General features: G+C 44.4%; 1 protein-coding gene across 3 annotated transcripts in view; it reads right to left on the bottom strand.

Annotated features, from left to right (window-relative positions):
* The window catches only part of LOC137959364 (phospholipid--sterol O-acyltransferase), a 56197-nt gene that overhangs the window by 22071 nt on the left and 16483 nt on the right, over nucleotides 1-17643 (bottom strand). For all 3 annotated transcript variants that reach the window (XR_011114066.1, XM_068806764.1, XM_068806770.1), the window contains exon 8: nucleotides 6426-6525. Coding sequence is in view for 2 of the 3 variants with exons in the window: in XM_068806764.1 (XP_068662865.1) it covers nucleotides 6426-6525 (100 nt within the window). In the remaining variant the exon portion in view is untranslated. The remainder of the gene's footprint in view (nucleotides 1-6425; nucleotides 6526-17643) is intronic.

Below are 17643 nucleotides of genomic sequence, written 5' to 3'. Positions count from 1 at the left end.
AGCCTGAAGTACCTTCTTGAGCAAAGTCTCACCACCTCCCCTCAATAGCACTGGATGAGTAAGCTAATAGGGTTTGACTTTACCGTTGAGTATAAACCTGGCAGTTTGAATCTGGGGGTCAATGCCTTGTCTCGTCGGGACGTTCCTGAGCCACACTTACATGCTATTAGTCAGCCCAGAGTTCTTTTGCTAGATTCTATAAAGGAGGACACAGCAGCGTCCGAAACTAATTGCTTTATATGATATTCAACAGGGACATCGGATATCCATTAGACGATCCAGGATCGTCTTATCTTGTTCAAGAACAGGATTTTTCTGCACCACTCCTCGCCACTTATTCCCAGTATCTTAGCCTCTTTCCATGACAGTACACATGAGGGCAGACAAAAAACATATTTCCGCCTCAGTCGAGATTTTTATTGGAAGGGTATGAAAGCAGTGTAACAGATTATGTGGCAGCTTGTCAAACTTGTCAACAGAACAAAGTCGAATCATTAAATCCAGCGGGGTTGCTCCAACCACTTCAGCTACCGTCACTGGTATGGTCAGATATTTCCATGGACTTCATTGATGGCCTTCCCCCTCTTCCGCTAAATCCGTTATCTTTGTTGTGGTTGACCGCTTCTCCAAGTATGGCCATTTCCTCTCTTTCTACACAGCCACTCACGTGGCTCAGATCTTCATGGATAACAATGTCAGGTTACATGGGATGTCTGCGTCCATTACCAGTGACAGGGACGCCATCTTTACCAGTACATTCTAGAAAGAACTATTCAAGCTGCAAGGCACGAAATTGGCGTTCTCTTCCGCCTACCATCCGCAGACTGATGGTCAAACTGAGGTCGTTAATAGGACGATTGAGATGTATCTCCGTTGTTTTGTGGGGGACACCTAAAAAGTGGATTAAGTGGCTGGCATGGGCAAAGTTCTGTTATAATACATCATACCACAGCGCCCTCGGCACTACTCCGTTCAAGGTAGTATATGGCAGAGATCCGCCTCGGCTTTTGTCGTATGAACCACGTACATCCAAGGTAGCCACCTTGGACCAAGCTTTAGCCGAAAGGGACGCCATGCTCAGTGAGGTGTGCACTCATCTCCAGAAGGCCCAACATGCTATGAAATTATCTTATGATAAGAAGCACCGGGAAGTTTTCTTCTCTCCCGGGGATTGTGTGTGGTTACGTCTCCAACATTATAGGCAACTTTCCCTGATCGCCTCCAAACGTCACAAACTCTCCCCGAAATATTATGGTCCCTTTCATGTGCTGGACCACATTCGCATAGTCGCCTACCGCTTGCAACTTCCACCAGAAGCCAGGATCCACAATGTGTTTCACGTCTCCCAATTGAAGGCCTTCCAGGGAGACTCTCCATTGTTACACACCCCTCTGCCACCGCTACATGAAGGTCGGGTCCTTTCTACTCCAGCGCAAGTGTTGCAGGCTCGCCGTATTCAGGGCGATTGGGAGGTTCTAGTGTAGTGGGCTGATGCTGACCCTAATGTCACTACATGGGAGCCCTTAGCCGCTTTCATGGCTCTCTACCCCTCTTTCGAGCTTGAGGACAAGCTCTTTCTCCAGAAGGGGGGTGATGTTATGGACTCCATAGCATCCCGAGTTATCAACAGGCGTAGGAATTAAATTATTTGTAATTAAATTCATTAGGGGTTTATTTGTAATTTGTTGACCTTATGGCCTTTGGCGTGTTTTCCCTAATTCCCTATATAGGGACGTGAGATGAATGGAGGAGGGTAAGCATTGAGTAAAGTAATTTTAGCCAGGTCGGATTCTCCCTCAGAGGTCCAGGTCGAGCTTCCTTCAAAGCTCAATCCATTCCATTCCGATTCCACCATTACACGTTCAAAGAACAAGGGTTCTCTTCCTGCGTCAACAGTCAATCTGGAGGGAAGAGAGGGAAGAAGGGTGACGAGATCCATGGCCCGGGAAGATCCCAATACCTACAGACACCAGATTAAACCAAGTCTTGGATACATGATTTGCCAATCTGAGAACATGCTTTAAATTGACACAAATTTAACCACATAATAACCACCTATCAATGATGTTTCCTTTTTTAGTTCCCCCCCTCTTTAAGCAATTCCAATACAAAAAGGAAAGATAACGAAATTGCACCCTGAAATGAAAGGGAGGGATGAAGAAAAGAGAAAAGTAAGAGGAAATGAAGAAACAGAGGTGTTGGAGTTCAGGGGTATTATTGTCTTTTTATGTGTATGTGTGGTCCTTCTAGGTTATTTAGTTCTGGTGAAGTCATAGGATGTCATTGGGTGTCTTTTGTTTCCGTTATTTTCGGTTTTAATTAGCTTTATTTGTAAAATAAATCCAGAGGGGCAATTTGGTCCTTTTCATGTAATTTTCATTAAGCAGCATAATAAAATAGGCATGGCGCTGTCTCTTGCACCTTTCTTCTTCATCTCTCCTTGTCCATTTCTCTTATCCTTTTTAGTTTCTTCCTGTATCTTCTTTTTTTCTTCTCCTTTTCTTCTTCAAGACTTTTGTTGTACAGATTGTATCATGGTATGAAAGCAGTAAGTCTAAAAGGGGGTTCAAGTTTCAATCTCTATCTCTCTTCCTGGTACCTCCGTCATCTACAAGAAAGTATTCATTAATTTTCTATTGTGATTGTCTTTAACGGTTCAACTTATCCTCTTCTATTATTGAATTTCTAGAGAAGAAAATAATTCATTGACTTGCTTATAACTGAGAACAACGAGTCTTTATTTATAATGGAAAAAACAAGTAGAAGCATATTACAATTAAACTAACCTTGTCTTAGTTATACCCAAAGTGAAACACTAAAAAATAAGTCCTAGAACAATTAAACAACTAACCATAAATAGAAGACTAACATAACTAAAACACCTTTAAACTGAAACTCTTCTATAAGACCTTCCCACAAGACTCCCCTTAGACTCCACCATATTAATTCTGACTTTGTGAGATTTCTTGCTATGAGAGTCATGCAAGATTCATCCATACATGTTCTTCAATACTCCCCTCAAGCTAGAGTTCGTAACTTCAGCTAGTAATGGAAAAGATTTTTGGTCTTCAAAGGGAAATCTTCATATTACTCCCCCTAACATAGATACTTTGATCACCACAACACGCGAAATTTACTTCTTCTCAGATGATAGCAACACTCATACTTCAATTCCGGAATGAGGTGCAACCACTGCAGCACTAAACATCCAAAATGGAAGTCGTACATGTAAAGAATAGAAGGAGACAAACCACTGCAGCAATCAGCTTCTAAATCAAATTCTTACAGGTATAGAAAATAAGACGAAGACGTACATCAAATCAATAGAGTAAGGAAAGTGCCCCCCCCCCCCCCCCCCCCCCTCAAGCTAGGAGGTTCAACGTGACACCATCTTATCTCCTCCATCAAGATGTCCCAGAGTACTCAACCGGACACAGACTCTCAAAAAAGATGGGTGATAAAAAAAGAGTCAAAATCAACCTCATAAGTTTTTGAACAAAATAGTGATAATAATCACTAAAAAAGGGGTAATGTTTGTCACTCAAAGGACAGCAATAAAAAAAGACCTTAAGGGTACTAATAAAAAGTCTAAATGGACTTAAAACACCCATATATATATAAAGAAGAATCGACCGAAGCAATGCCCAAGAAGTTGGCCCAAAGGGGTATACAAGAGTAAAAAAAGATGATAGGAGAAAAGTAACTGATAAAAAGGGTTATGTGGGGATGAAAGGAAGATAAAATAGAGGGAGAGTGTAAAAAACATATTAGGGTTATAAATCCAATGGGAGACAATACTTGTGATCTGAACTTCATAAAGAAGATGATGCTGGACTGCAGCAAATAACTCAACCCCAGATAGCAAGAAGGCATGATTATGGATCAGAGATGCAGTATTGCAACCAGTAGAAGGCTAATTCAGGAACGGAAGAGCTGAATTAGTGGATTTCTTCCTGAATTTACTTTTCTTATGTTTTCCTTGAATCTTAGCTGTTGCTTGATACTTTTTTCCCAAGATTTCTTGTGTCTCTGGTAGATCAGTATGGCTGCACGTGTATCCTAAATTGAGAAATGTTTCTTCTGTTGAATCTTGAACACCAAAGAATTCAGCTGCAAGGTCCTTAGGTGCTCTCTTGCCACCACCTTTGCACAGAAAGGGCTGATATGTGTCTCTCGTTTCCTCTTTGGGGTGACTCAATAACAAAGCCTTGAGATCATTCTGTAGAGCATGGCCCACAAGTATTCTTCCTTACAGGAACTCAACTACTTTCTTCTGTACAATCAGGAAATTCTTAGCTTTACTCAAGCCCATTTGCCATGCCCAAGAGAGAAAAGTAGCTCCAAATTTATATGCAGCAGTCTGTACAAGATGCTCCTAAATTTTTTGATGAATTCGACTCTTTGAGTTTGTTGCTCTTCAAAATACTGTAGGAACGGATAATGGCCTGTGCTGCAAAGCAGCAGCTACGGCCAAGCATTAAGCCAACTGAGGTGGCAATAGCTTATGAGAACAGCACCAGCTAGCAGCAAACATGACCCAGGAATTGAAATATCTGAGATTGCCAAACCTCGACCCATGTTAATCACATAATGCAAACGAAACAGTAGCCAACCAATTTCTTAACATGTAAGCTGCTTCTGCTGCAAGAACGACAGAAAGTTGTTGCATTGGTAGCACCATCAATAGACAAGCAACTTATAATAATTGAATAAGGTCCAGTCAAGGATCTCACACAAGTGAGAATCAGAGAACCAGCAATAGAATCTCCCTCTACAACTAGCATAATCCTTGCAAAGTTGCAGCCTTAGTCATGAGATCTTTAATATCATCTTCTGTGGAACTACTCACACCAAGAGGAACAGAATACACAAGCAAAATGACATCATGGTCACCTTTTACACCACCCAAACCAGTTGGGCCCAAATTATCCCTTGAATTCTCATCAAAGTTGAGCTCAAGAGGTGTGAAGAAGGATGGGGATGCAGATTCTGCTTATAGATGTCCCAACTTTCTCAAACAACTGCACTCAGGAAGTTGCCAGTATCCTTTCAAAGTTGGTTTGGAAGCTAATACAATTAATTGTCTTCTAAATCTCACTACACCTAGTGCAAGATGTGTGAGTGAAGGTTCTACAAAAGCCCACAGTAACTGTGAGCCTCTCTTCCAATCTATGGAATATGAAGGTGGAAATCTCATTAATAACACCAGTAAGGATGGCTGCAAAACATGAAATATTTTCAAATTGCTGAATAAAGGTGGTCTAGACCAATGAGGCGAAGTGATAATAGAGAAAGGAATGGAGTTTGGTAGCTGGAAACCACTCTTAGCATGTTGGTCAGATATGAGGATTTTACCCTTCAGTACGCACCAGAAAAAAATATGCACCTTTGCAGCCCAATGAGCTTCAATCAAGAGCAGGCAGGGGCTGATATTTTCCAAACTTCTAAATGAGAAAGATAAACAAGAATCACCACTCAAAAAATTGGAGGATAGATCATTGCCTGAAAGTGATATCACAGTTTCGCACAACCACCTGTGAAATCAACTACAGCATCTGTATGTAGAATAGAAAATTGTAGCACTCTTGCATTTTTGGCGAAGACATATAGCACCAAATTCTGACACCCACACTTGCATCTAATATTGGTGATCCTCAGTTTTCTATCTGACAGGTTAATTATTTAGGCAGTTACTCCCATTTACATAGGACAATTGCATGTTAGTGTATATGATTTTACATAGGACAATTGCATGTTAGTGTATATGATTTTACATAGAGCAATTGCACGATAGTGTATATGATAGATGCATTATCAAACAATTTGGCTTCTGGTATTAATATACCATATTCCCACAAAATACCATCTATAGGGGAATCATCAAAACAATTTACAGATGGCCATCTGCAAATGTGAACAGCATAACAATGCAAATGTTTAAGCATTATAAGGAGATACAGAACAGTTGCCAGAAATATAGAATTAGCCAGTTTCTAGAAAAGGATGTAACAGGTTTAAATATTGCTCAAATAGAAGAGACGAATAAGGGTGTGAACATACAATTCATTGTTCATATCCTTAATCTAAAACAATAAAACTGGTTATTGCCATGATATATGTCTCAAATACTCAACATCATATGTCCAAATGTCACAGTAAAGCATCAGTCAACAAATAGAACGAGTACAGTCTAGACATGGAGCAAGAACCTAAGAATTATTCATAATAGCAACGTGACATCAGTGTTTGAAATAGAGAAATAAACAAGAAGAAGTTACTCATAAAAATAAAACATATACTATTATTCATAATAACAACATGACATTGGTGTTTTTTTTTTTTTTTGAAATAAAGAAATAAACAAGAAGATGTCATTCAAAAAAGAAAAAATAATAAATGTATTTGATCTGCAGAAATGGCATTACCTCTGTTTTCGAATCCATACCATATATACAAAAGATGTTCTTTAAAGGTGGTCTATCCCAAGGAGTAAGAGGATTCAACACTGGATCACCGTGGTAGAGTCTGAAGTTCAAAAAAATTCAAATAAGTAGTGAAATAACAGTATTTTAGAAATATATCATAAAAGAAGGGAAGGTACATGCCATAGCAACGAGTTTAAAGCATTATAGGATATTTGTCAAGTAATGCAGTATCATTGAGATTATTTTAGTAATCAAGAGTAGTTTAGTCAGATCATTCAAGGTTCTGCTCTGTCCACCACTGATTTCTTTCTTCTTCCTACTTAAGCCAGCTGAAGACTGCATAAAAAAAATTTTATTCAAAATCTCGCCCTCTCTCTCCCTCTCCCTCTCCCTATTCAGAGCTGCTTGGGCCTTCTTAACCAACGACATCCAGACAATGACGGAGGACATTCTTAGAAGGGAATATCTTATCAAGATCTTGGAGCTTCCTTTGTTACTCTTATTCCAAAAAAGGAGAACACTGAAAATGTCACGGACTTCCGACTGGCTAGCCTATTATCCGGGGCTTGTAAAATCAAGAATCCTTCCCAATCAGCTGTAGCAAGTCATGGACCACATTACCAGCAATGACCAGTGCTCCTTCATCAAGGGACAGATCATCCTTGACGTGGCCATGGTCATTCATGAAGCTATAGATTGCTTCAACAGAGACACAAGATCTATGATCATTCTAAAGCTAAATTTGGACAAGGCATTTGAGTGTGAATTGGCAATTTTTAGATTCTATGCTTTACCTCATGGAATTTGGGGAGAAATGGAGACTTTGGATCAATAGATGCATATTATCAGCCCGGTACTCTGTATTGATTAATGGGGGTGGGGGTGTGGATACCTTGGTACCTCAAGAGACCTACCAAAGGGACACCCAATTTCCCCTCACCTCTTCAACATTGTTGCTGAAGACCTTCCTAACCCTTTAAGATTAGCTATGTTAGTTCACTGGCTTAAACCTATTTTCAACGATAGCATATTGGCTATTCCCTTGGTTCAATTTGTTGAATACACTATAATTTTGGGGAAGGAAACAGGGATCAGCTTCTTAGCTGAAAGGGAACAGGACAAACTTACCATATATCTGGTCAATGTATATGCGGTGTTTTGAACTACAGTGACACAAATGCTATCGAAGGTTATGCAAAGATATGGGCAATGGACAAGGAATTGCAGCTGTTCGATGAAATGCCTGAAAAAAGTGTTGTTTATTGGACTAGTATGATTGCAAGGTTTGCCCAGAGCAGGCAACCTGAAGAGGCTATTGGGTTCTTCAAGAAAGTGGGGTCTGCCGGTGTTAAGCTAGATGGTGTTGCTGTTGTTTCAGTCCTCCCAGCTTGTGCCCACTTGCAGGTGTTAGATATTGGTCAGTCGATTCATGACTTGGTTAATAGCAACAATATTCCTGTGAGTAGCAAGTTGGCAGTGGCCTTAGTTGACATGCCAAATGTGGAGCAATCAAGTCTGCTCATTCTGTATTTGACAGCATGGACCAGAAAGTTCTACCAGCATGGAATGCTCTCAGTGATGGTAACTGCATATTGGGGGCCTCCAAGGTTCATAATGATGTTGCTTTGGCTGAAAAGGCACCTAAACATCTTCTTCTAGAGCCACTAAAGGATGGAGCTTATGTACTCTTATTCAAGGTATATGCCGGTTTAGGAAGGTGGGCAGATGCAGTGAATATCAGGAGTATGATGGAAGGCCGAGGCATTAGAACAACAGCCGGGTGCACATCAATTGTGGTGGACAGTCGTGTGCATGAAATTGTTTCTGGAACTGAATTTTTTACAAAGTGGAGAATTGCTGATGATCCATGGGGCCATATCATAGAGGCACTTATTGTTGGCAATGCAACCTCAATCCAGACATTGGAATGGATGGTGGAAGAACTACTAAAGGATAAGTTGCAGAGCTGGGCTTTATCAAAAGTCCAAGATGGTGATGGGGTAACAGATAGTTCCTTAGGATAGCTGCTTTGGATTACGAGTGGGCCTTAAGTCCAATTTTAAGTTCGGGAGTTGGTATAAACTTCTGTGACATCAATGGCTGGACTACCCTTCATTCGGCTGCGAGATTTGGAAGGGAGAAAAATGGTATCTGCACTTGTAGCTGCTGGTGCCCTTGCTGGGGCTGTGACAGATCCCACTTCACAAAATAGGTCAGAGGTGCAGCTGTTTGTGATGCTTGTGAGGTTCCCTTCGTTGTTGCTACTTGAAATTAGTCACGATATTCACAATCCAGAACTTCGGGTGCAGAAGCAGCATCATGAGCTACTGTATCCGAGGGATGCTATTGCCAAGGCAGAGCTTCAAGGCAGTATAGAATTCAAGAACGAGGTCTCCTTAATCGCTAACCTTCCATACAGGAATATTATTCCAACTGTTGAAAAGCTAAATAAGCTATACCACAGGGCAGGGAGATGTCTACTTGAGGACATTTTGTCAATTGTCACTAATAGTGAGGACCAGGCCTCTGAGCTTTTGAAAGCAATGGAGAATCTTCGGAATGATGCACTGGGGATGATGAGGTCAGCAACCCAACACTCTCGAGATGCTAATCATGTCTATATAAGAGGTGATCACTTTCTGCTAAGCAGCTTTCCCTAAAAGCCCGAGAGGACTTGTTAGTTGCGGAGGCGTTGAATGGACAAGCAGCTACAGAAATTTTATGTATTCAGAAGAATAAACATGACCAATGGCAGCTAGATTTGCATGGCATGCATGCATCTGAAGCTATTTCTTCACTCAAAGACCCTCTTCACAGGATCGAAACTAACATGCCTTGTATTCATTCGGAACCAATGCCTTCTGCTGCCTATCGAGATGGAGTGAGTATGTCTTCTTCATCAAAATCCGTTATGTGTCCTGACATGAAGGCAGAGTTTCAAGCGGTAAAGAGACAGCAGCAGCGGCTCACTCAGACCAAATCATCCTCTGAAAAATTGCAACGTGATGACCAGTACCTTTCTCCAGCCTCTGTATTGCATGCCCAGCTTATTAATGCCTAGTGGGAGATTCTAGTCCAGTTGACCACCACAGAACCAGCAGCAGCTTCAGATAAACCCTTCATGGGTACAGCGCGACCTCCACTTCCATTCTTAACTCCAGTGATAGAGGGGTGCGTTATCCTCTCTCCAGCCACAGTTTTGCAAGCCCGACAATTTCACAACAGGTGGGAGCTCCTCGTCCAATGGGCTGACACAGATAAAGCGGCTACCACCTGGGAAGATGTGGAGACATTCCGCCAAGCTTACCCTGCCTTCGAGCTTGAGGACAAGCTCTTTCTCCAGGGGGAGAGTGATGTTATGGACTCAATAGCAGACCGAGTGACTCAGTGACGTCGTGGCTGAGTCAATGAGTTATTCAGTTAATTGCTTTTCTTTCAATTTGCTTTTACTCCAGTTTTATTTCAATTGATGAGTTAGTATGTTGTAGGGGCATTATTGTAATTCTTTCTCTTGAACCATTGTTAGTGTGAACCCTACTTAAGGGGTGAAAGGAATGAAAAAAGAAGTCTTGATTTTAAGTTAAACAAAGGATTTTGAGTTCTCCTAAACAAGCTTAGGGGTGTGCAATTCTCCTCAACGAACCTAGGGCCTCAAGCTTCCCTTCGGCTTGATTTTCTTCTTCCTTCATCCTTCTCCCCTGCGAATCGTTGTGTGAGATATGGGACCGTAACATAGTGCCAAGCCCGCCAAGGTGGAGGGGCTGACACACTTCAGCCCATCGAACCAAGTGATATTTACGTTCGCCATTTGAGCTTCCCACAAGGAATCTTCGCTTCAAGAATTCCATGCGATTAGCAATAGCAACTGACATGAGAATAGGAAGAGGAAGTAACTCGGGATGCCATGTAGGCAACACTTGTTGAGAGTGAGCTTGCTAGCCTTGGAAAGAAATTTGCCCCACCAAGTGGCAAGGCGGAGTTCCATCTTTTCAGTGACCGGGCTCCAACAGTGCTTGTTCAGAGAGCAGCCTAGCAAGGGGAGGCAGAGGTACATCCTGGGCAGGTTGGCAACTTCATAGCCAAGATAGTCTACCATGGAACAGAGAACGCTAGGATCAACATTGTATCCAGCGATGGAAGATTTGGTCCAACTAATTTTTTTGCCCGAAGAGATCTCCAACAAGCCAAGGAGAGCTTTAAGTTTTATAATTTGGTCCATAGAGCCCTCCCCAAATATCAGTGTGTCATCGGCATACTAAAGGATTGCAATATCTTGGTCCAGGTAACAAAAGATAGGAGAGAACCAATCAATATGTTTGGCATGGTGGATCATAGTGAAGAGGTGCCCTGCGATGACAATGAAGAAGAATGGCGATAGGGGGTCCCCTTGCTGGATTCCACGAGAGCCTTGGAAGTGACCACAAGAAACACCACTCACCAAGATGGAGTAGGAAGCGGATGATATGCAACTACGTATCCAAAATCGCCAACGGGTGCCAAACCACATGCGCCCAATGAGATGATCAAAGAATTTCCGGTTTACTCTATCAAAAGCCTTCTTGAAGTCGAGCTTGAGGGCGAATATGAGAAGCTTGGAATGCATGAAGGAGTCAAATAACTCGTGTGCGGCCATGGCAGAATCTAGGATGTATCACCCCCGGATGAAGGCGCTCTGGCAGGGATGAATGATCTAGGGGAGGACATCCCTGAATCTATTAGCCAAATGTTCAGCGACAATCTTGTATTGGTGAGACTAAGTGGTCGAAAGTCATGAGGCTGCTCAACGTTAAGTCTCTTGGGCACCACGGCGATAAACGAGGCTCCCATGGCACGTGGAAATTCTTGACAAGAGCGTAGATCTCATCCCAGATTAGTGGTCCAACAATGACGATAAAACTCACCATTGAAACCGTCAGGCCTCGGGGAACGGTCTAGGGGCAATTCAAGAGCAGCAAGGTCAATTTATGAGGTTGGGAAAGGGAGCTCTAATCTGGTGATACCTAAGCTACTAGAAGAAGGGGCGGTTGAACTTCTCCTTGGTATATAAATCTGTGAAGAATCTCACAATTGCGTTAGTAATGGAGAGCCTATCCGAACCCACCTGATCTACAATATTGAGGGAGGTAATTCGGTTAGCTCTCCGTCTGGCTGAGGCGATGGAGTGGAAGAATTTGGTGTTTCCATCTCCATCGATTACCCAGCAAAACCTGGCACTTTGTTTCCAAATGATAGTTTTGTTGTAAGATAAAGATTGAAAATCATGAGTGAGATTATTGCGGACCGAGAGTTCGGGGGGGAAGAGACCTTTGTTCCTCAATGTGATCAAGCTCAGATATTCGATTGAGAAGAGAACTCTTCTAGGCAGCAGCAGCAGACCAGAGGCAAGAGGACCAGAAACGGAGCTTGGTCTTAAGCATCTTCAACTTCAAAGGGAAAGTCCAGCCAGGGTTGGGATTGGGCAGAAGGTCCTACCACCAATCCACAAAGTTGGAATCAAAGTCAGGATCCCGAAGCCAGCAATTATCAAACCAAAAAGGCACGCGACTCCAAGGCTGGAACATCATATCAACGAGAATGGGCCAGTGGTCTGAAAAGCGCGGGTAAGGACTCGACCAAAAGTGTTTCCATGGAGTTGGAGCCAGCCTGGATTGGCAAGGAACCAATCGAGTTTAGAGAGGATTGGTGGTTGTTGCCTGTTAGACTTGATGAATGCCTTTTCAGAAAGGGGGATCTCCTCCAGGTCACAGCTGCCAATGAAGTCAACAAAAGCACTCATGGACCAATGAAGTCAACAAAAGCACTCATGGACAACGTTCTGTTGGTAGGGTGTGGGGGGGATGAATTTTGCACTGCAGAGCCGAATGGCGTTAAAGTTGCTGACCAAAATCCAAGAGATGCAGCAGGACAAGCAGCTTGTCCCAAAAACCAATCCAATCACGGTATCTAGTGGGGCCATATACACCAACAATGGCCCAGGTAAGCCCGGAGTAGCGATCACGAATCTGAAGACCAATAGAGTGCGCTGCCGGAACCGAGCGGAGGACCTTGACAAGATTGGGGTTTCAAATGATAAGAAGGCCACTAGTGTGACCAATTGCATTGATGGCAGTCCAGTCAAAATCAGAGGAGAACCAGAGGTCATTGACGACAATGCTGTCCAAGGATTGCGCTTTGGTCTCCTGAAGGATTGCAATAAAAGGGCTTGCAATCAGCAAAAATCTTCCGGACGATTGCTTGCTTGGAGCGCAAGCCGATTCCCCTGATGTTCCAGGAGAGAATGAACATTGAGGAGGCGATCAGGGGAATTCTGCAGTCTCCTCAGTTCCAAGTAGTTGGCCAGAGTAGACAGCACCAAATTTTCCAGCAAGTTCCATCATTTGGTTTCATTTGTCTTTGTTGTACTTGTGGGCGGTGGTGGGCTGGAGACGGGTATGGTTGGGTAGTTGGGTAGTTGGGTAGTTGGCGGTTGCCAAGTGTTGGGAGGGAGATAGTCGCTGGAGGGGGCAGACGGATTTGCGATGGATTCATGTAAGCGGTCAATGATGTGCAATAGGGATAGGTCTAGGTTCGGGTTTAGAGTCAAAGGATTGGGGTTATCTGATTGACTGGCCTGAGGTCTGAAGTGATTTCTGAAGCTGTCAGAGAGGGCTTGGTAGACGGTCAGGGCGAGGTCGTTGTCCGAGTTAATCGAGAAGGGGGCAGGAGCTGGTAGGGGGGCAATGTCAGTGATTCAAATGGTTCTGACAGAGCAGGAGGGTTAGGTGGGAGAATCTCTGACAAGGTGGCTGGCTTCCTGTCTGGGCAGTAGAGGGGTAGGTGGGAGTGGTTCAAATTTTGAATGGTGGCGGGAATCAATGGGCAATTGAGTGAACTCGGTTGCACTCGGGAGTGAGTTGAAAGCCGAGAGGGGAGTACTGGGTTGGTTAGCTTGAAAGTTGAGGGCAATGGAAGGCATCCATGGTGCGGAAGGAGAGATGTACCAAGAAAGATGCGGGTCCAGAGGTCGAGTTGGGGGCAGACAAGGATTGGATAGGTAGAATGAAGAGTTTGGCGTGCTCCAGCTCGGCCATTGTTGCAGTATTGTCGTCAGTAAACAGGAGGGTGCCAAAGATACTGGCAATGCTCTCCAGGGTGTGCCAGCACCAGAATTCCACCGGTAACCCTTTGAAGGTGATCCATTGACCAAGGGAGAAATTGGTGTGGGTAGAAGGCCAGTCCATAAGGCCACTCACAGGTGATGATGGGTGAGAGAGTTTCTTTGGCTGAGGATCTATCCTCCAGGTTTTCGAAGTAGATTATCCAAAGGCGCCCAGTGGCATGGGAGATGAGAGGGGTGTAATTGAGGTGTAGGTGAGTGGAGAACCAGTTGGAGATGAGATGGCCAGAGGAAATATGTGGGTGGGCAAGGGCCAAGGCAGCAGTGGCAAGTCATTTATGTCCCTCGGTAAGAGCCTGAGCAGGGAGGGTGAGGGAGATGAAAACGGGGCAATGTTCGATGAGTGGGGTGGGTAACTGGCGTGAGTGTTTTGTGGTCTGGCTTGGAGGTGGGGTGGGGTTGCCAGCTGTTCTTTGCTAGAACAGGGAAGCTGGTGGCTGGTTGAAGATGGGTAGGTATGTTGTGTATCAGGCAATGCTGGAGGGGCCAAAGGCAGGAGCTGAAGAAGGCAACTGCGGAAAGCATCCCAACCAAAGTTTGAATTGGTGAGCTGGGGGACAAAAAGGATTCCCATGACGGATCCACGAAGGCATTGTGTAATCCTGCATTCCAGACTGTCATGGTGGGGTTGGGTGGTGAGGTAGAAGACAAAGTCCCCAGTCCAGAGTTCCTTGGTGCTGCTACGCCCTGAAGTGCCAGAAAGGACTGTGTCAAAGAGCTTGATGAAGGAGTCTCTCCAGCAATAGTCAGGATAGTGATAAACGACTGCCTGCTGCCCATCCTTGATAGGATGTGGATGGCCCGACCCAAGCGTTCTTGGGTTTGGCGAACTGTGGTGTGTCTCTTCCCATATCTGAAGGTGAAAGACACGGGGTTTCCTAGAAAGGTCTTTTGAAGCCTTCTTCGTGTAGCTTGGCTGGTGACAGTCTACCAACCAAGGTTGTCATCTTCCAAGTCGTCGATTATCCTCGAGCCGCTGCGTCACTACTTCTGATGAAGAGCATTTCCACCGTTGATCTCGTCATCGAAAGGTGTTGCAGGAGGAATGAGTGGTGTCTTTGGGAGTGGCTGAGAAGCGGAGATGGGATGCACAGGGGAGGTGAACAGAAGATTCGCCAAGGGAATCCCATTGCCCGTTGCTCCGCATAACGCCATATTTGGATTTATCCTTCTTTCTTGTCTTCTCTAACCCATTAGTGAGTGTGACATGTTTAACAACAGAAGATTCCATCAAGTCACTGAATAAGGAAGACATACTTGAAATATGAGTGGAAGGATCTGAGTCAATGACCCAGGTGGATGAAGGACATGTATAAGATGGAAGTACATGAACTGGTAAGAGTAGCAGTAGGATGTGTGGGTTGAGCTATAGATGTTGAAGAGGAGGATGTCATAAAACTTGACTTTGAAAAGGCGTTTGATCAGTTAACTGGAAGCTGCTTGACCACCTTTTTGGTCAATTGGGATACGGTACTCGCTGGCCTTTTTGGATGCATAGTTGCATCTCCAATGTTTCTTACTCCTTGTTGGTCAACAAAAAATCTTGCGGGCACTTCTGTGGATCCCGGGTGATCGGACAGGGCGACCCGTTGTCCCCCTTTCTTTTCACCCTCATTGTAGAGTACCTCTCTGCTATGGTTCAGCATGCAAAAAGTACTAGATGGCTCAACCCCATATCTACTGACCCAAACCAGGATATTGTCATTCTCCAATATGCAGATGACACTATCCTTTTTGGTGAAGGCACAATGGATCAAGTCATTAACCTGAAGGCCTTGCTTAATCTCTTCGAACTCTCCTCTGGCCAAAAAGTAAGTTGGGCCAAGTCTTCCATCTCGGTTTCAATGTGGATCAGAATGCCCTTGTTGTAATGGCTGATTATGTTGGTTGTAAAACCGCTAACCTCCCCAGCACCTACCTTGGCTTACCCCTGACATTCGGCACCCCCACCAAGCATAGCTGGCACCCTATGATTGAGCGTATGGAAGGTCGTCTGGCACTGGCAAACTCACCCTCACCAAATCTTGCCTCCACGGTATTCGCAGTTATTTCCTTTCCCTCTTTCATTGCCCTGCCTCTGTCAGAAATCGATTAGAATGCCTCAAGTGGCATTTTCTTTGGGGTGGGCCCAATGGGCAAAAGAAATATCATCTCATTAAGTGGTCTAACATTTGCCAACCTATGCATCTCGGTGAGCTTGGCATAAGAAACATTGCAAATACCAACTCTGCTTACCTCATCAAATGGATCTAGCAATTTAACTCATCTCCTAATCTGATCTGGAGAGCCCTGGTCGCTACCAAAGCCAATAAGATGGTTGGTTGGTGGATTGATGGTAGTCGGCGTTATAAGTTGTCGCCTATCTGGTGAAGAATCTCCCTCCCACTTCCCAAATTCTCAGAGGCTATTAAGAGTTACCCGGGGAATGGGCACCTTACAAAATTTTGGACGAATTGGTGGTTGGGGGACAAGCCATTGGACAAAAATTTCAGCTCCCATCTCGAGCCTCTCATGCCTCCCCCATGCTTCCATTGCGGACATCGGGTCTTGTCCTGGCGGATGGAACCTCAATCTCCGTAGAGCCCTCACTGATTTTGAAGTTTTGATGGCCTCCAACCTCTTCTCCTATCTTGCTAATGTTAAAATCCGCGGACACATCCCGGACACTCTTATTTGGACCCCTTGCCCTAAAGGTTCCTTCACTATGGCTTCAGCTTACAATCTACTACATGGCCCCAACACCTCTCAGCCTCACCACCATACTGCTCTGGCCTAGTCTCTTCTTGTCCCTTCTCGTGCCAACTTCTTTACTTGGTGTGCCTGTAGAAGCAAAATCCTCACCTCCGATGCACTCATCAGGCAAGGAACTCATGTTTTGGATCCAATTTGTCCCCTCTGTCGCAGCACCCCAGAATCCGCCACACGTCCTTCTCCACTGCCATTTTGCCCAAGCCATTTGGGCCAACCTCCTCAACAAGGTTGGCGTGCAATATTGTGTTCCCCATAGCCTGCCATCTATGATCTAATCCATCACCAACTCTCGGCTTCCTAAGCTTGGAAAAATGCTTATCTCTAGCTGTGCGGATCACATCCCTTAGGCTCTCTGGAAAGAGAGAAATAAAAGGAAATTCCAGTTCAAATCCTCTCCTATCAAGGTGCTTGATGAGTGCATCGCTGTCCAGGTCTTTGCCTGGCTCCTCACAAAGAAAGAATTCCTCCACCTCAATAGTTTTGATTTCTGCAAAAACTGGCACCTGATTGCTGCCATGGTCGGGCCCTCTTGCGCCCCAAATATGACAATGTGGTCCCCTCCCCTCCTGGTCACTTCAAGCTTAACTTCGATTGGAGTGCTTTTGGCTGCCCTGGGTCCATCAGATTTGGCAGAGCAATTCAAAATGAAAATGGCGGGTTTCAGTGGTGTTATCCACAATGCAAATGGCGACCTCCTCTTTTCCTATGCAGGCCCTCTTGGCAACTCTGACTCTACAACAGCGAAACTTTCGGGTTTGTTACATGGTATCAAAATCTTCTCAAGTCACCTCTTGGGTCCTCTCTGCATTGAAGGCGACTCAAAGGTGGTCATCAGCTGGTGCGCGAATTCCATCAAGCTCCCGTGGCGTCACTGGGATATGTTTTTGGAATTATGTAATTTATTTTCTCTTTTAAACTGTAATTGGAAATACATTCCCCGCTCTGCTAATCACTTGGCAAACGCCCAAGCCAAAGCGGACATTTCACTCCAACGCCTTGTTGTGGAGGTAGGCCCCCGTTCCTAGGTTTGTTTGTACGTTTTCTTTTTTATCAATACGCACACTCTCTTCAAAAACAAAAATGACAATGAAAATAGCAATCTCCTCTTCTCCCTGTCCTTTGGGTATCTTCAATTCCACTGCCATTGAGCTTGTTGGGCGGCTCTAGGGCCTCAAGATTTCCAAGATCGATTCTCCAGGCCACTTATCATTGAAGGTGACTCCAAAGTTGTCATTGACTGGTGTGCTAAGAAGAACCCCCCCCCCCCCCCCCCCCACCCCAGCAGCACTCAAATGCTTTCTTTGAAATTTG

Source organism: Aristolochia californica, unplaced genomic scaffold (assembly GCF_029961685.1).
Source record: "Aristolochia californica isolate CCGP_79_NKW_82.1479 unplaced genomic scaffold, dmAriCali1.0.hap1 SCAF_1, whole genome shotgun sequence".
NCBI lineage: Eukaryota > Viridiplantae > Streptophyta > Magnoliopsida > Piperales > Aristolochiaceae > Aristolochia > Aristolochia californica.
Note: the sequence above shows the minus strand (reverse complement) of the source record. Positions and strands in the feature narration are given on the sequence as shown.